General features: G+C 31.4%; 1 protein-coding gene across 9 annotated transcripts in view; it reads right to left on the reverse strand.

Annotated features, from left to right (window-relative positions):
• LOC121116534 (kin of IRRE-like protein 3) overlaps positions 1-22953 on the reverse strand; it is a 308756-nt gene that overhangs the window by 47967 nt on the left and 237836 nt on the right. For all 9 annotated transcript variants that reach the window (XM_071887590.1, XM_071887596.1, XM_071887592.1 and 6 more), the window contains one exon: positions 1046-1170. In XM_071887590.1, the coding sequence (XP_071743691.1) occupies positions 1046-1170 (125 nt within the window). The remainder of the gene's footprint in view (positions 1-1045; positions 1171-22953) is intronic.

Here is a 22953-nt window from a genome sequence, read left to right on the forward strand (position 1 = left end):
GAAATAATGAGAACGTATATTGATTGTCAACTCAATGATCTTATTTTTGCTAGATGGATGGTCTTTTTTAATGGAAGAATAATTAATTGTAGCAATAATAGAAGAAATGAAGTAAAAATTATTCAATCCAATATCTTTTATAGAGTAACCCATTTTATTTTTTAACTTTGACGTACTAGATCTTATTTAGATAACAGAGAAAAACCAACAAAAGTCAAATTAAAAAACAATATTTTGTAATGAATTCAATTATTTATAATTTTTGTTGCATTAGCAGAGATGCATAAAATATGTCCGAGTGAGTGGGAGTGACTTTTTCTAGTTGATAATCGCAACAGGGTTTTTTATTTTCCAAAGCAGGTATCATTATCATTTAATTCTTGAAGATAGACAATTTACAATTCGAAGTCCTTGATGGACTCGGAGTAGAATTGAACACCCGGATCAGAGTAGTTACATCATTTTTTTACAATTTTCTTATGAGAACACATAATAAACCCCCATGAGCGAGAAGAAGATTGAAATATCAATGCTCCTATACAAGAAATTGTTCCATAAGGTCATCGGGGAGTTAGACTTGTACGTAAGCTAGACTGATCATATTTGTCATGTAACTAATTATTTATGCTTTAGTATATCAAAATATTAATTAATTTCAATCACTAAACCTTCATTAATTACTGACTTATTAAGTGCTCAGATTTCAATGGACCACCCCCTGTATAAAAGCTAAATTATTTTTAACTATGTGAAGAAAAATATGTTTAAAAGTAGGATATTCCTTCAAACTTTTCAAAAAATTATGAGCTGAGTAAAATATTAATTCATCCAGCTTTTCCCTATATTATTTGAACATCTCTTTCATAATTGATAAGTGAACACTAAACAAATAAATATTACATGACACTGCCATTTCTGATTTAAACTATGATTTCAAGAAAACAGAGGCTCAATACAAATTTTTTTGTAAGTGTTTCAATTGAATCAAAATGTATGTTAGTTACAAATTATTTTTTTATGTACATATTTACAATAATTTACTTACCTCTGAGTTCTTTTTCCAAAACACGTAGGCTGGTGGATTGGGACTATGAATTACACAAGTCAAATTTAAGCTTGAGTTATGATCCACATAAAGAGTTGATTCACCCAACATCTCTGTTGTTGGCTCTAAAGAAATAATAAATAAAGGCATAGAATTATTTAAATATTTATATTTACATATTAAAAAAAAATCTTATTCATGTAGGTATATGTTTTTTTTTTAATTAATCTTATTTATTAAATTTAAAATTGCATTTATATAAGTACACACATATGTTAGTTTAGCCCGCCGGCTTCGTTTATCACATATGTTATTGTTATATTCATAGTTAATTTTTTTAAATTTCATAATTTTATTTGATTGTTTTATTTCAAAATAAATATATTTTTATTCGTCTATGTTAATATTAAATGAAAAAATTATTATTCGGTAAATAGCCCGAAGCACCAGAAGATTTGGCTCTCTATTTTGATTTAAAATCTAATAAATTTGACATTTCTATGAAATACCTTGTTACCTTTGATGTTTCGTACGACTGCTGGGCAAGAAAGACTGATTTTGAAACAACCTGCAACCACTCATAGACTAGGACCTGAATATTAAAAAGCGTGGTGGAAGTCGAACATCATTCGTACACGCGTTATAGTATGACTTTGTATTTCTATTAAGCTTTGGTACAACAAAGTCAAAAAAATATCTCGTAGTGTGACCTAATCTTGTAATCTGGAAGCTTTCTGTTGATTCACAATCACCTGTAGACTCTTTCAGTGCCTCCTTTAATAAGGAAACTCTGCCTTTTCTACGATTGTGGAAAATAAACTTCATTTGACTGACACCAAACACTTATGGCTAGCCGTCAAAACAACAAACAACACCCTACTTGTGCATGGACTCAAAGTTCGTCGATAAAAAACGACCATACGCTGTATACTGCTCTGTTTATACGTCATGAGGTCCCTTAAGGTCCTGATTACTTAAAACTTTGGTAAAATTTAGTATAAGTCATGCTTAATTTTAAGTGGATTTAAAAAAAATTAAGCATTTATAAAAATAGAAGACTCTGTTAACTCTAATGTTGTTAATTAAAGTTCAAATAGTTCACTAATAATAAAGAACAAAGCCTTTAAAGGGGAATTTGAATAATAGTGAACCAATGATCATATAACTATAATAACTTTACTTATCAAGATGTAAAGACCTTGACTTTTTAGCTAAATATTTCAATGCACAGCTTATATTCTATAGCTAAAATATGACCAATATTTTTTAATATAAAATGAAGTCTCTAAAGTATAGCATAATGTTAAAAAATCTATAATTATGGATGTCCTAGACGCTCTGACGGTTGGGGTAAGAAAAGATACACTTAAGTAATTCATTCAAATTTGTACTTTAAACTTCAACAAGATATAATTTATTAATTAACAATATAATTTTAACAAAATTAATTCTATAAATATATGTACGTCTGAGCTTTCGTAACCATTAATATACAGCCATTAGCGGCAATGATGGCTTTCAGGCGGTGTTGGAAGGATTTGCACCCACAGGAGATGTATTCCTCTGTCATGGTGTCCCAGTGCTGACTGACAGTGGCTCTGAGGACCTCGGTGCTTAGATTGAGGACACGTTGCCTTCCTCTCGGTATGCACCCAAAAGGAGTAATCGAGGGTTTTGGCATCAGGGTTGTAGGGGACCAAAAGTGTCAAACATAATATAAATCTTGCAATGGGTTTCCTTGATTGTTGGTATCAAAAGGGGTCTCTTTACCATCACTAGCCTCTTTTTACTCACTTGTTCTTAGGTCTCTGGATAGTCTGGTCTACAACTCCGAGATCTCTTTCATGGGCCCTCATGGAGTTAGAGGGATTGGCCTGGGATTTTTTCTTTAACTTCTTCGGGTCCAGTTTGACATTTTTGACAGAGCTTTTCTTCATCTCCAACGTTTCTGATTTTTTGACAGTTGTGCCGGTGGTCCTGGAGACATCCGACTGCTAGGAGTGCGCAATTGGAAATTCATCGATCACGTTCAACTGTCATTTTCTTGATTTATACGTAAGGTAGAAAGCTCAGGTTTGTTTATTTTGTAACAAATTGTTTATGCTTTAGTATATCGAAATATGATTTAATTTCCCTATCTTAACCTTAATTAATTATTGATTTAGTTAGTGTTCAGATTTCAATGTACCACCGGGTATACAAGTTAGAAACAAAATAATTTCTAATACTCTTTTGAAGTTCATAATAATATAATAGTTAACTTCTTTAAGATCTTCTTAAAGAAGATTTACTGATACGAGTAAAAAGTTAAAAAAAGTACGTTTTACTCCCATAAGTGAACCGACCTTAAAAAACCATTTGAAGGAAAACTGAACATTTTTAGTGTTCATGATTGATTTTCAAAAGTAGAATATTGCCAAACTAAGTTCTGATCGGTCAATTCGAAGAAGTACAGTTAATTTGTAAACTGGGAAATATCCAAATGGCATAGTCACAAGACAAGAAAGGTCATAGCAACAATGGAAAGTTTAACCTCACATTTCTTCACAAAGGGTGCAGTTGATTTGGATGCATGCACATAAATTTCCATATCAATTCACGATCCTTATTTGATAAAAAGACGGGCATACCAATGACAACAAATCCCAATAATGGTATTTGGACTGCTTTGGCAGATTTTGGTCATAGGAGAAATTCCCATCATTATCCACGGATTTTAATCCAGTAAATATTTATTTTTGGGATAACATTGAGAATACGATAATCTCATTGATTAAAAAAGCTTTCATTGTCCAGGAATGGGCTTTAGTTTATTCTGCCAAATTTGTCAAAACATCCATAAGGTTCCTAACACAACTTGATGTAATTGCGGTCGTAGATAGTGGACAATTTTAATTTTAATTATTGTAGTTTTGGATTAATTATATTAAAAATTTATGATATCGGTTTTAGTGAAAGGATTGATGTGTCAGTATTTTAGGTTTGTGGAAGTTTAGCGTTTGGAAATCTAATTTTCTTTTCTTATACATCAAAAGTTAAGGCAGTGATTCACTCCTTCTCTAATATGTATATAAGACATCCAATTAATTTTTCAAAGAAATTTGGAAGAAATGTTTATTTACAAACAATATAAGTGAAGAAAGATATAATAAAACTATTTGAAAAGTTGAAACCAAGCTTTTAAATATGGCTCTTATGCAAAAAAAAGAAAAAAAAAAGAAGAAGAAATGAGCAGGATAAAAGATTTTTTAATCATTTTAAAGTTTAAAAGCCTTTATCTATAAGATGCATGTTAATTTGAAGCTCAAATTTGTACTCAAACATATGCAACATATTCTGTTAATAATTTAAATGTGATCGCCAACAGTTTTTTGGGCCGTGCCAAAAATGTGAGTGTATAATTTATATATTTAAAATTACATAAAAGGCATGTTCGAGGAGTTTAAGTGGATGAAGTTGATGCATCAATATCTTCACGAGTCCAATGGGCTAGATAAAATATTCACAAATCAGGGGGTAAAGTATCAATTGGTACTTTTCCTTACTTTTTTTTTATAGTAAAATTACTATCCAGGGCGGGAGAGATTCCGTGGCACCCTGTTTTGAATATTTTAAGGATGGTCAAGTTTGCAAAACAATAGAAATTTAACTATAATAAAAAATCACCTTGGAGGAGTAAAATATATTCAAAAAGGGACAACATAATTTCGAGTTTTTCTAATTGAAAGAAGATCTGAAATTTATTTTCTTAAAAAAAAGCAAACATAAGATCCGAAATTCCTTTAAAGGAAGATAGATTTTTCTATATTTAGAATTAAATCGAGTTATTCACATATGTAAACAAGAATGAGGACTGGACAGAGTGGAAACCTCCACCTCAAATATGTTCCCAAAAATTAACATCCGTTTTAGCTATGTAAACTTGACCTTTCAAAATTTTATGACCTCTAATTTTTTAAATAAATAACTTTACTAAAAAGGATCACCAAAATAGATTTGTAACTTTTTCTGCAATCTTGCTTTGATAAAAATAAAATTGTGTGTGACCTTGATTCTCAAAATTTAATGGGCTTTTACTTTTTACACATATATCTTTACTACAATATTTAACCATAAGTTAATATGTAACTTTATTTGTAATTCTTCTTATAAACAAACAAACATAAACTGAGGTGAAAGCATAACCTCCGTTCTACTTTCTTTGTAGAGGTTATCAGTAGCGTAGGGGTAAAAAAATGTATAATTGACCTCTCATGTAAAAGTCGTAACACTCGGCTTATGAGTTCCATTCTAAATGGCATATGTTAGACATTCATGTATATTAATCCAATAAAAACGACTTTGACCAATCATAGAATGTCAATTTTCAAAGTTTTGAGATGAAATTTTTGAATCATATAAAAACACTAAGAACCAATGAAACCGTAGATTTTACTCTTGTTCATTCGTAGACCCCAGAACATAGAGTGTGAAATTTTTAGTAGTTGTCAATGTCAGCTGTTTTTTCTTCACAAAGATGCAATTGGCATTTTAATAATGATTGAGAACATACTATTTATGTAGAAAGTAACTTTCACAATTTTATAGGGAGTTATAAATTAAAGGCACCACATTTATCATGCGTGCACGCGTATATACGTGACTAGGAATATATTTTGAGGAACTTTGGATGTCAGTATCTTCAAACATCATCGATTTGGAAACATTTCGAAAAAAAGAGGTTCAGTGATTTAAAAAAAATGCCTTGTTTGGATGAAAGAATATGTCACATTAATAATTATTATGTCAAGATGCATTTTAAATAACAAACTTTACATTGAAAGGGATAACTTTTGATGTTTGAAGATTATAAAATGCAAAGTTCTTAGAATTACATTCCGTGTATATGAATGATATATGACATATTCTTCAAATTGTCAGGGTTGCCACATCATTTTTTTGGTTTAGTTTGGTTCATTTTTGCTTTCTTTTATTTATCATACAGGCATTTTATATCATTTGAATCTTGTTTAATAATAATAAATGTACTAATTTATAGTTAATATAACGAAACATCTTGACAGCTAAGCTGCATTTCTCTCAGACATTCTACAAATTGTTTTGATTACCATGTCAATTTTAGTTGCAAAACAGAACAAACCTGAGCTCTCGTACTTGAACGTGATCGACAAATTTCCATTTGTGCACTCCAGGACCACCGTCTACACTGTCAACAAGTCCAAAACGTTGAAGAAGAAGAAGGGCATCTTAAAAAAAGGCCAAACTGGACTCGGTGGAGATAAAAAAAACAACCTCGGCTAATTCCCTCAAGTCCATGAGGCCCCATGCAAGAGATCTTGGGGCTTCGCACCAGACTGTCCAGAGAGTCCAGATTATCTTCCGTTGCAAGACTCTTTTGAGTTGTTCTGAACTCTCCTGACACTTTCAGCGCCCCCCTACGACCCTGATACTAACTTCATCCACTACACCTATTGGGTGCATGTCAAGGGGAAGGCCTGCAGTGCCCACCATCTATAGACTTACTCCCTCAAAGCCTCTTTCAGCCAGTACTGGGAAGCCATGACAAAGGAATGCATCTCCATCGGGTTCCTACCCTTCCACCACCACCAGGAAGCCATCATTGCCGCTATGGGCGGCTACATTAATGATTAAGAGAGCTCAGGCACGCATCTATTTATAGTATTAATTTTGTTAAAATTCTAGATTGAATTAATAAATGAAATCTTGTTGAAGTTTAAAACTCAAAGTGTTCAGATTTTAATGGACCACTCCGTTTGTCACAATTTCAAATAGTTATAAAAATACGAGTATAAACGATTAAACTACAATAATAAGTATCACTTATTATGATACGGTCTAGCTATCATATATTATTTTCTTCATTTTTATATTATTTGATCTTAGCTATGAATGAAGAATAACTATAAAGATAGCTAGGACTGTGTGATTTAAAGACCGACATATCGGGTCTTAGGACTTTTGAATGGTATAAAAATCGGACCTATGAAATAAAAGAAGACTTATTTGGAAATCAGTACTGGGACCCATTCAACACTACCGGCAGGGAATGATTTTTACAACTCAATACATTTATTTATGCATTTAAGGATATTGTTAAAATAAGTAAGAGAATTAGCTATCAAGACGTATACTACAGACAATCTACATGTATTCACTGTTCACCTTCCTTTCTCATATTGTGCATATACTTATTAAATTATGTTTTTCATGAATGACCAAGAACAACGAAATAAGATAAATAAGATTAAGTACATTTCTTATATTATACATATCTAAAAAATGAAAATGACACTCAAATAGAGTATATGACCATCTGAATTATCATCAATCAAATGTCAATCAACAATGTTCAAAGGTACATATTACAATCGAGTACATCTGTATATATAAAATAGAGTTTGTGTGTATGTCCTCTATAGGTCCCCACACCATTGGACATACGAGGTTGAAACTTTGCAAGGGTACCTCTTTTGAACCTGGCCAGGCTAGGACAGGGATACTAATTTTTTTGGGAGCGTCATATAAAGGGGGCTTATTATAAATACCCAAAACTCAAAAACTGTTTTTTGCAGCTCAAGTAGACTAGAAATAGGGTTGAGTTATGAATCAAAAATATTTAGGAGTTGACCAAAGCTTACAGTCAAATACCCATGAGTGAAGACTCCATCATTAAAACAGCTATCATTACATCATTTGGATTGCATGAGAATGCCGTTTGGGCTTAAAAATGCGCCACAGTCATTCCAACGACTCATAGATTCTATTTTGAGGGGATTTAAAAATGGCTTCGTTTATCTTGATAATATATTTATTACTTCTTGGACAAGGGGTGAACATTGGCAGTCCATGAATACAGTTTTGTCGCAGCTTAGAGCTTCAGGGTTGGTACTTTCTCTGAAAAAAGGAGAGTTTTTCAGGGACTCAGTTGAGTTCCTTGGACATTCTATTTCACCTCTTAAATTGAAAGTTGAAGCCATTGAAATAATTTAATTTCCAAAATCAAAATATGATTTACAGGGATTTTTTGGCACGGCTCAATTCTATTAACAATTCCTCAAAAATGGATCAAAATGGACGGTGATGTTAAATCCAGTTTTAGAGAAAATTTTAAATTCATTTCGAGTGATGAATGTGAAAGAGCTTTTCTGGGTATAAAACATGGTTTATCCTCAAGTACTCAACTTTTACTCCGGGACAACTCGTTACATTAAGCCCTTGCAGCAGATGCCTCTGATACTAGAATGGGTGCTGTTCCGGAACAGAAAGTTAATGGACTCTGGCAGCCACTAACCTTTTGGTCTAAAGCTTTATCTGAAACGCAAAGGATATATTCAACTTTTGATCGATAATTCCTTAGTAGGAAAGTATTCACAGATCATAAGCCTTTATTGTGGGTAATAGACATCTGCAATACCTTCTAGACTCAAGACAATTCTGTACATTTGCATATGTAGCAGAGTTTAATTACTGGATTGAGCATGTCTCTGGAAAATTAAACACACTGCCGATATTCTTTCAAGAAAAATCAACAACATTCTATTAGGTACCAGTTTTCTTTAAGATGTTATTCACGATTTAAAACTCCATGATCCTAAATTGTTAAAATTTAAAGGTAAACCTTATCTCAAGTGTGTTTCAGAAACTTAACATGTAGGCATCGGAAATGGAAACTTATTTCGTGTCGTAGTGTCCTCTCTAGAACTTCACCGACGATTTATTCATTCAAGTCACAAAAATAATCATCCAGGATTCCAAGAAACTTTAAGAAGGGTCTCACTTTTCTAAGTTTGGTCTAATTATGTTTTGATATTAAAAAAATGACTAAAGAATTTATCGTTTGTCAACAAAGGAAGCCTTTCAGATTAATTATCAAAGCCCACTTCCTCCTTCGATCCACCATCATCGAGACTTGTCTTTGTTGATATAATTGACCCTTTCACACTTGTCAGAGGACAGTGCTATCCCCTAACTATAATGGATCGGTATACAAAGTGGCTGGAAGTGAGCCCAATTCCAAATATTACCTCAAGTACGGTGGCTGGAGCTTTCCTGGACAGTTGAATATCAAGTACCTGGAGTACCTGACATCATTTTCTCAGAACAGGGGGACACAATTCACAAGTACTTTGTGGACAGGCGTTTGCAAGGCACTCGGAATCGCGAATAGGACGAACACATCGCATAACCCTGATTCAAACGGGCTTATGAAACCTATCCACACATCCCTAAAAACAGGGCTATTTGTACGGGGGACTGAGGAATTCAGTACCAATTGAGCAAGGATCTAAATATTATCTCTTCCAGTTACTTACTAGTCACTCATGGTCTTTAGTCTTCTGCGATTCGTTTCCTATTTCTAAGGCAGATGCTGATGTGAGGCGCTTCTTCGGGACAATGGAGAAGGTGACTTCCGTTCCCCCACAAGTAACCCAGAGAAAAACATTCGACAATCGTCTGATCAAAGCTAACTACGTCTTTTTTAAGAATAAGCCAATAAGAAAATCTCTTTTCTCCATCCTACTTGGGTCTTTTTAAAATCCCAAAGAAGAACAAGCATTAATTTAAATTGGACTTGGACGCCAAAGTCGACAATGTCTCCAAAGATAGACTCTGTCCCGTTTTTGGAATCGCCTGGATCCTACCAGAATTTCCAACTATACGCTCTGTACCTGTACAAGATTAGTTTTATAGTTACAGTTTTTTATATTGTTTAATTTTCTTTTGTTTATTTTCTATTAGACGATAAAAAAAAGGAAAAAAATTCCTTTCTTTTTCTCTTGTCTAGGGGGAGTATTGTTGAAGTTTGATTTGATCAAGTTGATCACTTCTCCTTCCTCTCAGTATAATTAATTTAGAATATAAATAGTAGATATTTGAGTATTATTTTACAAATATTCCATTTGAAATGTGATGTTGTTTTATACAATTTCCAATGCATTTATCTAACTAAAATATTTTACTTACAATTAACTATAGCATTTAATCGTATGTTGCATATTTCAAATGTCATATAATAATGTCGTTTCTTTGTTTGCAACACTTACAATGATTATTTTAATTGTATTGACAACATTTATGATTGATTACAAACTATACATACACTTTTTGGTAGGGGAGACGGGAACATTTTTCTCAAAACATCAATTAAACGAGTGTCACATAATTTGAAAATAGTTTTGTCCCCTTTTCTTTGACGTACTGTATAAAAATTGACTTTGAGGGGTAAAATAAGCTTTTTAAAGAAAAAACAGTTTTAAAAAAATGCCGTCCGTTTTTTATTGATTTTGCTGTAATTTATATCATTTGAAATATTGATTTGTTTACAATCAGACAGGGGCAGTATTGGATCGTTCTTCAAAAAAAGATTTTTGTGAATCTTAGGACCTGTCCTTATGAGTCTTTTATGGACACTACAACAGTTGAAGTGATGTAGTAGCAAGGACATAATTTCAGCCGTTGAATTTTTTTACAACCTCTTAACACTTGAGATACTGTTACATTCGACATGAAGGGGGACAATATTTGTATTGTTTATTCTTCTTCATTATTATCCTTGTAACGTCATGGAGAGTGTTTTTTTTTCTTCCAAAAGATGCTGTAAACAAAACATAACCTCAACCCATTAGCAGTGCCATCTCTCGGACTTTTCAGATACTTTTCAAACGACCCTCGTAGATGAAACATAGGATTTGTGACTCCAGATTCCTATGAAAGTTTCAACTCAATTAATGACAAAACAATCGAAAAACAGTAAAATGGAGCAACAAAGTAGTTAAATTGTGAAACTTCTCTCGTCCAGCATGTCTCCCATGGCCTTATCCAAGGAGCTTGTGTGCAGCCGTACCACTGTTTATAGTGCTAGGCACTTATTCACTGCCACCATGGTCTTGAGGATTGTGGCCAACTTAGGGGAAGTCTATCCTTCCATTTTTGTGAAAAATAATTAGTTGCAAATTATAGTTGTTTACATCGAACTTCTAAATAGGAAGTAATACCTTGGACTAGAAAAAAGTTGTTCCACAACTTTTTTTCGCTCATGACAAAGTTCTATTTCATCACCTATGCCTTTCTGAGAGACAAATTTCCAGACTTTTGGGATCTCAACATGTGACTGCCCTCCTCTCCAGACATGAAACCCTTTGACTACTAGGGTGATTCAAAACGAGCGGTTTTTTTCAGTAGGGATTTTTTGACAGGCCCGCCGGAGTGCTGTCAAATTCATACGTCATTTTTACTCAATATTGTTTTACAATTTTTGTGAAAGAAGTTTTTCGCAAATTACGCCCAACTTAGTCGAGGTCTGCAAGGAATTTAGGCCTTTTATTGGATAAATTTTTAGAGCTACGGGCTCACATATTGAATAAAAGTTGGGCCGATCACTATTTTCTGTTGACTTTGTATATTCATTGTCCTCAAAAAATCTCTTGTTTAAATTTTATTCTAGGAAAGTTGAAAATAATATAATGTCTATCAATAGATAAGAACAATCCTGTAATCTTTATTATATGTTAATCTCCGATAGCACATTGAAAATTATTCATTGACAATTTTGAAAGATCTAGGAATGTATTTCTCTAAATACTCCTTCTCTTCTAGACAAGGAAATATAAATTATATTTATATTGGGACTTCAAAGACAATTCCAAAGTCAAATGGAAATATTGTAATACTTTAATATTTACCTTTCCATTATCAGTTTAAGCAACCCTTTCTGATCAATTAAAGGAACATTTAAAAAATAAATAATTCACATACTTAAATGAGATAATACATGAGTGTACTATTAGTGAAAATAATACCATGTCAGGAGTGTCATGGGGGCAGTATACACTGTATCCCCCTCCAAATTAAAGAAATTTTACTTTTTACTTGAAAATTAATTTTTTTGTTCAGTCCTAAAAACTTATAACGTTCAGTCCTTGATTACATCATTAAAACTTTAAATAAATATATTTTTCAATCAATTCTAGCACTGGCAGTACAAAAGACCAGTCCCCGGCTAGACTGGATTAAACAGAATAAAAATAGACCACCACAACACTAGTAATAACCATATTCTCTTTATTATAATCTCATTTTGACCATAAGTAATTTGTACACACATATATTATATAATATATTAAATTACAGTTTGATTAAAATGCTCTATTAAACAGAAAGAGTCTTTTCTCTGCATAATCAATGGGCCATAGGTCCATAAAAACCAAAACTTTGTCACATAAATAACTTTTATGGATTCAATAAAATAAATACAAAAGTAGAAGGGAAAATAACAAGGGCTTTACAAAAAGTGAGGTTATGTTGTGAAAACAAAAAAAATTATATCTTATAATTTCTTTGCCATTTAAAAAAAATATATAAATATATATTGTTTACTCAACTCTCCCCACCACACCACACGATAACGACCATGCAAGTATATATAAAATATATAAAGGCCTATGTCCTTTATATTGTGTGTATGTGGCTTTAGCCACTGTTTTTTTTTTTTTCTCATTCAAATAAAATATATAAATATACAAAGCAGTATTGAAAAAAAAACCCCAACATTAATATTGATTGACCACGGCAAAAAAGGATGAGACAGAATTCGAATTAGTATGATTTTTACTGAAAGGATGATAATACTATATATTATTGAATCTACAAATGGACGTTACCTCATCATCATATATTTTCGGTATTGTTCATAACAACTTTTCCTCCCTTTTTCATTTAATTACCAGGTTCTCTCCTGAAATCTGAATACTAGATTATTGGCAAATTGAGATGTTTTTATGATGAGTTTTTTCAGATACTGACATAAATTAAAATGTAACCATGAGCCTTAATTCATAAATTATAGTTGATAACAGTCAACAAGGGATGTTCTTAAGCTGAGCCATGGAATTCAAGGCACTGAAAATAACAAGGGCGTATGCAGGGAGTTGGCTGGAGGGGCAGTAGCTTCCCTAACAAATATATATATTTTTAAATTTTAACTTTGTAAAGGTTTTGTGAATAGCTATGGAATTTTGGAAATATTTTCGAAAAAATTCAAAAACCAAGACCCCTCAATATTACCCTGTGGACATTCCTGAATATTTATTTTAAAATTAGGAGAGAAAATCAATTGTCTTTTAAGATACTCATTTTCTCCCTTGCTTTCTCATTTACCATATGAATAGGCAAAAAAATTACCGACACCTTGAATAAAGAAAAAAATAATAATTTATAGCTAATTAGACCCAAATATGTGAGGAATAATTACTGCAGCTTTTTAATTACTCTTACTAGACGTAAATCATTAGTGGTATACTATTTTATATTTATCACAGGCAAAACTAGGGTTATATAAACTTTTGTTCATTTAAGTATAAGGGAAAAAATTATGAAATATTCACCAATTATATGTAGTAAATTGAAAATTTCTGTAATTATACATATACAAGGCATAACAGAAAAAAGTTACGAGGGTCAAAATGATTTAAGTGGAGTGAATGTGTTTTTTATAACTTCCGTAAACCCAATTGAAGATGAGACGTAAAGACAAACCCTTTTGTTGAAAGATGACTTAGCTCAAATGAAAAAGGCTTTCGTGTTAAATTATTCAATTGGACTCAATGTTCCTAAGTTTGATTCAAGGTTATTCTTAGAAAAATAAATGTGTACATAGGTGACTCTTTGCAGAACAAAGCGATTACTAGTTTTGTTACTTTGTAACAAATTTGAATTTGTTACAAAGTAGTGATTTTCAATTTTGTTTTAGAAGAATGATCGAGCTTAATGGACCTTAAAAAATGAATACAATGCTTCCACTCTTTATATAAGGAATTTGAATTTGGACAACGATAATGCAGAAGGAGATGTTCTTATAATTAATAAAAGTAATGGACACAAGTAAATGAACAACAATTATTGTATCTTCTACAAGTCGTAGAGAACCATCTCCAACGATTTCTAAATTGGAATAAAACAACCTTTAAAAAAGGCTTTCACCATTAAATACACGGATAGAATGCAGTAGAATACCACTATAAAAACGCACCAATATGAGCTACCTCATGGATAGTGAGGAAATGCGAACTATAATTATTAATTATATTAATACTTAACCACTCATTAAGCTACAGTGTTATAATTACAGATTCTATCTACAACAACAAAAATAACCTTATTTATTAATATACATCTATAATTAATTGAATAGGGAGAAAATTAATAGCCTAAAGTAATACAGTCCCCTTTTGCTTGGACCAGTCTCATGCGCACAAACTTAAAAGATATGTAAATGTTCACTTATACTTAATTTTTCCAACTCTATTTGACAAATGACAGAAAAATTGAAAATAAATAAATAAATAACTCGTAACAATGTTTCAATCCATATAGAAGCATTTTACAAAGAGGGAACTACTCCTTCAAAGGTTGTGAGGTGGAAAGAAACGCCAAATGCGACCGTTGACAATACCAAAAGGAGGCCAATATGGGCATAGATCCTGGCTCTGACAGAAAACCTAATTTGAACAACAATATTATGTTGGAGGATGTCAAGGCCGCCTTATTGTAGATTATGCGAGCCCATGGAGATCATTTCAATGTTTATATGGTTGTTGAGTTTTAAAATAGATAAAAAAAAATGGCTCCTACTGGTTTCAAACCTCAGGATTATGCCTTCTGGCTGAAATTGAGAAGAAAGCATGAAAACGTCCCCACTATAAAAACTGCTCTCTGAAGGACACAGTCAATAAGAAATTTTGTTAAAGGAATTTATCAAGTCGTTATCTGTTAGTTCAGCCAATGGAGGAGTCTATATTGAATGATAAATATTATTATTTTTTAAATGTATATAATATATTCATATAAAAATTGTTATTATCGATTGATTTATTTTAACAACTTGTTGTTCTTAATATAGTCATAGTGAATTTGTTTTTTGTTATAACCCATACTTAAGGAAATTTCTTGTAAACAAAATGAATGATTTAGCAGCATGATTTCCTGAATCAATAATAATAATAGTTCAGATTCTTTGGAAATCTCATAAATTGTATGGTTAGTCACGTTTTTAACCCTTGCAAGAAAAAAACAATAATATGATTTATGAAGGGGTAATTTGAGTTCTTTCTTTTTATAGAAAATAGGAGGGGGGGGGGGAGGAATGATTCCCTTATCATAAATCTAGTTCATATATTATGTACAATTTAAATCATTGATTCATAACTTTAAATGAATAATTGAATTGTGTCTAAAAAGTCATTTAGAAATTATATAAATCCCCAGGCGTTATGAAAGCAAGTTTTAATATTAAATGTGGGGAGACATTTGTAATTTTTAACAAATTACTTCCAATTTCTAGCAACAAAAATTTGTAATCTATTATTTTGAAAAAAAAAAAAAAAAAATCGTAATTTTATTGGAATTTTTATAAAAAAATTCATGGTTATTCACAAAAAATGATTAAAAAAAAAAAAAAAAAAAAAAAAAAAAATGAAATTGTTATTTTTAAATTGTTTGAAAAAAATAGCAAATAATAACTTTTTTTTGGAAAAAAATTCCAAAATTAATGGCTATTTACACAAAAATAGTTTTTTGGAAAAAAAAATCAAATTGAATTTAAAATAATAAGTTTTTTGCAATTTTTTTTCAAAATCCATTGTTATTTACAAACAATTTGCGGTCTCTCCTAATAAAAATATTAGTTGAGATAGTGTGAATAATTAAAATGACATTTCTCAACTTGTTGATTTTTTTAAAGGTAATTCAGTTCATTATTTGAATTATTGACAAGTTGTGTTTTATTGTTTAAAAAAAAAAAAAAATATATATATATATATATATTTCAAGGCTTAGGAGGGTTTCTAGAGAGAATTTCAAAATAAGAAAGAATTTATTTTCGCTGGGATTTTAACACTTTTCAAATCTCTAGTGATAATGATTTATTGTTGAGGACCCCTTAAAATTAGATATTTTTCCAAGTACTGATAACCGAAAAAAGACACATCTATTGGAAACTTTTTTTTCATATATTAGATCAAATAACACATTCGACATTACAACAAAACAAACCTATGGACCCGTACTGATGTACAATGACAAATTTATTTGAAAGGCCCCCAAAAATAACCCTTCATCCAATGATACCAAGTGGTCCATTAAAATCTGAACACTTTGAATGATCAAATTCAACAATATATGATTTATTAATTAACTAAAGAATTTCAAAAATATTAATACTATAAATATAAGTATGTTTGAGCTCTCGTAATCACTAATGTAGCTGTACAGGCGGTGGTGGAAGGCCTGGCACCCTCCAAAGATGTAGTTTTCTGTCATCACGTTCCAGTAATGGCTGACAGTGGCTTTGAGAAGCTTGGTCGTTGGATGAAGGCCACTGTAGGACTTCCATTCGACATGCAACCAAAGGGTGTAGTTGAGGATCTTAGCATCAGGGCTGTAAGGGGGCTAAAAGCGTCAAAAAACAGTTCAAAAGAACGGAAACGACAAATTATAAAGAGTCTTGCAACGGAAGAGATAGGCTTCTTTCATTGCTGGAGGCCTCTCCGCCATCGCAAGGCTCTGTGCAACCACTTTTTGATAGTCTTCCGAACAGTCTGTTGTAAACCATAAGATGGCTTGCATTGTCTCTCATGGACTTGAGGGGATGGGCCTAGGCTGTTTTCTTTACCTCCTCCAGATTGGCCTTTTTGTCTGATCCCTTCTTCCTCCCAACTGTTTGGAGTGCACGAATTGAAATTCGTCGATCACGTCATAGTGTCATTATCTCTCCTTGTACGTAAGCCAGAGAGCTCAGGTTTGTCTTGTAATTAATTATGTATGCTTTAATATATCGAAATATTAATTAATTTCAATCAGTCATCCTTAATTAATTATTCAATTAGTAAGTGTTCTAATTTTAATGGACGACCCGGTATATTCACAAAGTATAATTTATAAAATAGTGTGTAATTTGTAAATTCACGGGCAAATGTAGTGTCTTATGATGTCAAATAATAATATTAGTGAATAATTTAGTAAAAACGATAATAGGGACGGAATGGGAGGGTACTTAAGAATATATACTAAGACAGTGAAAACTGAAAGACTCAAGGGGAAAATGTGTCAGTCAAAAAATCAACAATAATATTATTAATATAAAATTCTTAAATTATATTTGAAACAAAGAGGATTTGATCTTTTATTGAAATATAGTTCATTTAAAAATAAAAACATTCTTTTTGAATGACAAAAAGAAAGAACTTATATTTTATTTTTCATATTAGAAGCGAAAAAAATTGGACATCATTAAGAAAATTTGAAAAAAAAAAATTCAACAATATTCCCAAAGAAAATTCCTAGCCCTACATTTTAAATAGGAAATGTATGACAGCTCACAATTTCAAGGCAATCAGGAAGGATATGTAAAAAACATGTTCTTTTTTTTTTAAATAATGCAAATGTTTACTTTTTTTAATAGAAAAATGCCTGTTTATATAGTTATTTATAAAGGTTGATCCGTACTTTTTTTTTGTTATTATCAGTTCACATACATATATAAATATAAGCATGTAATAGTTTCATGTGAAAATAGAATGTTGCATAGTTCAAAAATTTATGTATTACTTTTCTTGCAAGCCTATTCTATCAATTGTCTTTTATCTTATATTTTTTCCCCCTTAACCCACACATTTTGGTAAAATATTGTTATGAAGGACTTTACCAACCGATTTATCATATCTATAAAATTTGACCATGTAAATATTCTACAAAATTAACATGGTAATCCATACAATCTAAAGCATATTATGGAGGAGAGCAGATTAGTTGTCGTTACATTGATTAGATAAGCTGCAAACAGTCAAGAAAATAAACACAAATCCCACTCCCACATTTAGGCTGAAAGTTCTCTGATCTGGATCCTCAATTTTAATATAAGTTTAACAAGCACTTACACGTATAACCATAGGTTCAAATAATAAAATCTGCGGGTATGTACAAATTATAGAAATGGAATATGAACGTTGTAACCCTGACAATATCAATAATATGAACAGCTTTACTGATGTCACACTGATTAGATCAGCTGCAAGCAGTCGTGAGAGGAAAGGAATGGCCATAAATCTCACTCTGTATCTACCAAGGACAAAGACAGAAATGACTCCTATCGATAATTAATTCTAATCTGAGTCCAACAAGGGCTTTCACTTATAACTCCTGAGAATAAGGTCCTTCTTACTCTCTGGTTTTCATATACAGGACTTTACATGAGTAATTTATATGAATCTTTTTTTGCCTATTTACGCATGTGCCTGAGTCATAAGCAGGAAATAATAGCTGTCGAAATAAATATTTAAGAATAAATGAGAATCCAATGATTATACAATAAAATAACCGTACAAATATCAAGCCGAACGTAGTATCCATTAATTGGGACCATATGCAATTCGGACAGAATATACACTCTAGCATTAACCTGTCCCATAAAACAATTTGCCTGTCATGAGGAGTTGGACAAGTGTTAATGCAACCCTATTTACACGCACTAGTGATTACTTTATACTTATGCTGTATAAACTCTCCAACAAATTTTCAATGATACTCTCCGTCATTTGTGAGTACACACACTCCTGATTAGTTTATATTCAGATGCTTTCTCTTCAAAAATTAAATAGTTATCATCATAACATCGTTGAAAAATATTAGAAACATCCTGTTCAGGTTACAACTAAAAAAAATATCAGACTTGTTTTTGATCATATTTTATGCAACTCTAATAATATATATTATAAAATTTGGACTGACAATCACCGGACATAGCAGTCATGTTGAGTTGATCAATTCTATTTCGAACTTTATTCGATATTTGATTAGGGGTAGAGATTAAAAGTTGCCTTAGGGTATGAATTTTTTTTTTTTTTTAGGAAAAAAAAATCTTTTTTTATTGTCTCTTTTTGCTCCAAGGAGCAGCTTTATATATAAAAAACTTACTAAATCTTTTTTATAAATTAGAATTATGCCAATCAACCTTAATTTATGTAAAATAAGGAATAATGCTGCATTTTAATCTTTGTTCACAAAGTCAAAAACTTTTGTCTCCTCTCAAACTTTAAATTGAAAGTGCCACTTAAAAATGAGATTGTAGAAAAATGATATTTTGCATAGGTTACTTCCCTACTAAAAACCCAGCTTTTCTTACCTACCCCTAATAAAAATTTAAAAAAAGTTGAAAATAAACCATCCCTACAATCTCTAGGGAGGGCTCATACAAATAATTATATAGCTACCACATAAGTTTATTTTTGAACTTGCTTTTAATGCCAACTCTTTATATTTCGATAGACTGTTGAGTACCTAACCTAAAAAAGAGTTGACATGTTATAGACATATAAATCTTCCATTGACGAGTTAATAAATAAAATAATTATATTGCATGCACTTGAGAGTAAAAGTCACTATGACTCGTGTTGTGTCAGTCCCTATTGATTCGGTCCATTCTAATCTTAGAACTGGTCTTATCAGTCTCTCGGACGAGTCTTTTAGACTACCAGTACCCCTGAACTGATAAAAAATAAGAAATTATGTTGATTGACGTACTCAAGGACAAAAGTTTATAAGTTGTAGAACTGATGTGCAGGACTCAACTGGACCAAACCGAGACTGAACTAGACAAAAGAAGGACCGAATCAACACTACCCAGCACTGCCGAGAACGGAAATTTTATCCTTCATTGTATTCTTTTATCCACAATCTTTTAACTTTTGAATTGTTCAAAAACACCAAACCTGGTTTAAGAAGTCATTAAGCAATTACAATGTCAGTTTTACTTGGCTGACCAATTAATACAGATTTGACTATTGGTAAAACATTGTTCAAAAATAATATTTTTCTAAAAATATGAAGAGTATATAGCTTAAGTCATAATTTGTATATTTTATTCAGATTATCATTATACGGGTACAATTTTAATTTAGGGTGCAAGTTTCAAAATGTATAAAATAAAATAGCAATTTTAACTAAAAAAAAGTCAATATGAACCAAAATAGAGCAATTTATCCTAAACAGCTATCATAAATAAATAACCTAAGTGATTTATTCTTCTAGAAAAATGAAAGATATAATATTAATGTACCGAATATTGTTTTGTTTTTTGTCCTTAATGAATAACTTGTGTTCTGTCAGGCCATATTTATTCGGCCTAGTCCAGCCAAGTCTTAGGACTAAAGTCTTAAGTCCTTGGGACCGGGCTTTTTAACTATCAGTACTAGAAATGATTAAAAATAAAAGAAAAAAAGATGAGAGACGTCATCAAGGACCTTACTTTATAAGTTTTTAGGACAGAAAATCCGGCACTAAAACTAAGCTGAACAGTACTGTAGTCTTCAGTCCTAGCTATGGATCGACACATGTTGTTATATCAGTCCTTATTTATTCTGTCCAATCCAGGCTTAGGACTGGTCCTATCAGTCCACGGTACTGGCTCTTAAGACTGTTGGTCATTCGGTTTGAGTACTAGAACTGATTAAAAAATGGTCTCATAATTAAAGTTGAGGGATGTCATCCAAGAAATAACTTTATCTGATTTTAGAACTGATATTCAGGACTGAACTGGACTGGAGCGATACTGAGCTGGACGAAACTGAAGTCTTCAGTCCTTTATAAGTACTGAATCAACACTATCACAACAATATTAGATTTAAATATTGTTCATTATAGCTCAAATTTTATTTTTCTTATATTTTGATCAAAAGTAACATTTTTGAACTATACACCCCCAAAGTTTCGGAACAAACAATATTTTAGGAACCAGTCTAATATATAATATATATACTATAGTAAAATTGAACAATCACCCAAGACAAATATTGGTTCACGAATAATAGAGAAAAATGCTTTCTAATTCATGTCTTTGTTTATTTTTTTATATTTTTTTTGTAAAAAGAAAAAGTTTTATTTGTATATGTTTGTTTAAAATAAATTGATATTAATATTACCTATGTATGTCTCTATAATATTCAAATATGGCAGGGTGGGGTCCGATAGATGTACTTTAGTTTACGGTTTATAACTCTCCAATTTCAAAAGTTATAAAAGTTTTAATTAAAATGTAGTTGTTACTATGGGCCATATAATTTTAGATACATGGAAGGCAATTGATGTCATTTTGTTTTCCTTTTCATTCCCACTTGAGTGAAATATCCTTTTTCTTATACTTATTTTATACACTTACAGTTCTTTGTGTTTAATTTGTATTTTGACACATTTTTGTTGGTTATTCTTTCAAAGCAAACGCATTAACGATATCCGTTTTAAATAGTTAGCTTTTTATTTAAGACTTTTAAAATTAAAACTCCTCTGAAAAATTATTGTTAAGATGAAATTGGGTAATAAAAAAAATGTGGAAGAATAATATTGCCAAAATTCGTAAATATATTTAGTTCCTATTTTACTCAGATAAATTATTATATATAATAAAAGAATAAATGACTCATTTGGGGAAATAAAAAATGCATATTTATTCCAGGTATTGGCTATCAAACTGTATAAGTTTTAATCAAATATGTACAATTGATTATAAGTTTCTTGGGCCATATATGCTTTAAAATATATTAACGGGAAAAATCACCTAAATTTAAGTTCCTGAAACTTATAGAAAAAAAATTAGGGGAACTTTTTGCATAGTCTCATTCCATATATTAAGTAACAGAGTTTCAGGAAATATAAACTTTTCTTCCAATCTAAATGAAGTTACCCAAAGAAATCCCTTTTTTCTAGTCTGGGATTAAACGGGGGTTGTCCAAGAGCCAGAAACTATGTGACTGGCTAGCAGTTTATCTACTAGCCGAGATTAACCCGGGTTACTACAGCATGGTGAAGTGCTTAACTGTGTTTTGGGCTACATAGCTCCGACGGCAGTGCACCCTTTAACTGGTGTAAGGACGTGTTTATCACAAAAATGGGGAAGATGCATGTATAGAATAAAAATTAATTATGGAAAAATTGACTGATTGTACATTTGTTGCATGACAAAGTTAAAGTTGCTGAGTGCATGAAGGACAAATAGAATAACAATGGTTAGACAATAATGTATGAATGACCAATGCTTATATAATGGAAGTAATGTTTCAATTAATGGAGTTGGTAAGCAGGTCCCTAAAATACCAGAATGTTTACAAGAAAGAGATTGATCAAAATCAAAATAAATCTTTTGATGAAATCCATATACATTAAGTATTTTTCTTTCTCAAGGAACCACAAACGCACACATATCCTGTTCAAGAGAATAACTCCCAAACGTGCTGTCAATGAGCAATGGTGATACCATAAAGATATTGCTTTTTCCTTAATATAAAAAAAAATAAGATAAATTCTTCATTAATAGAAAAATGACAATAATTCTTCATTTTTTTTTGATGGACTTCTACAGAAAACGGTAACTTCATTATCACAATTTAGGTAAGAATCTTTATATATCACCCATCACTGATTATTCAAAGGGTATCCATTTTTTTAGTTCCACACATAAAAGTCTAATACAACAATTTGGCCCCACCCATGCTCTCAAATTGGTGAACATGACTTTGCCATTTTTATATTTTTTTTTATCTGAGGCATGTGACGTAGAAACATAAAATTCAAACGTATAGATATAAAGTATTCTGAAAGTTCACGCAGTTTCTCGGTACCAGCTTCCAAACGAAAAAATACCCACAATAAACCCTACCCTACTTTATGCTTATTTTATGCATTATAATTCGGGAATTGACTTTTGTAGAGCATGAGGAAAAGGTTGTTTATTATTATTGCTCAAAATACTTCTTCTTCACAACAGCTGCCCTTTATATTAATAGCAGTGATAAAAATGTATAACTATTCTAGGAAGTTAAATCTCCAACATTTAAAGTGGTATT

This window comes from Lepeophtheirus salmonis, chromosome 4 (assembly GCF_016086655.4).
Source record: "Lepeophtheirus salmonis chromosome 4, UVic_Lsal_1.4, whole genome shotgun sequence".
Lineage (NCBI taxonomy): Eukaryota > Metazoa > Arthropoda > Copepoda > Siphonostomatoida > Caligidae > Lepeophtheirus > Lepeophtheirus salmonis.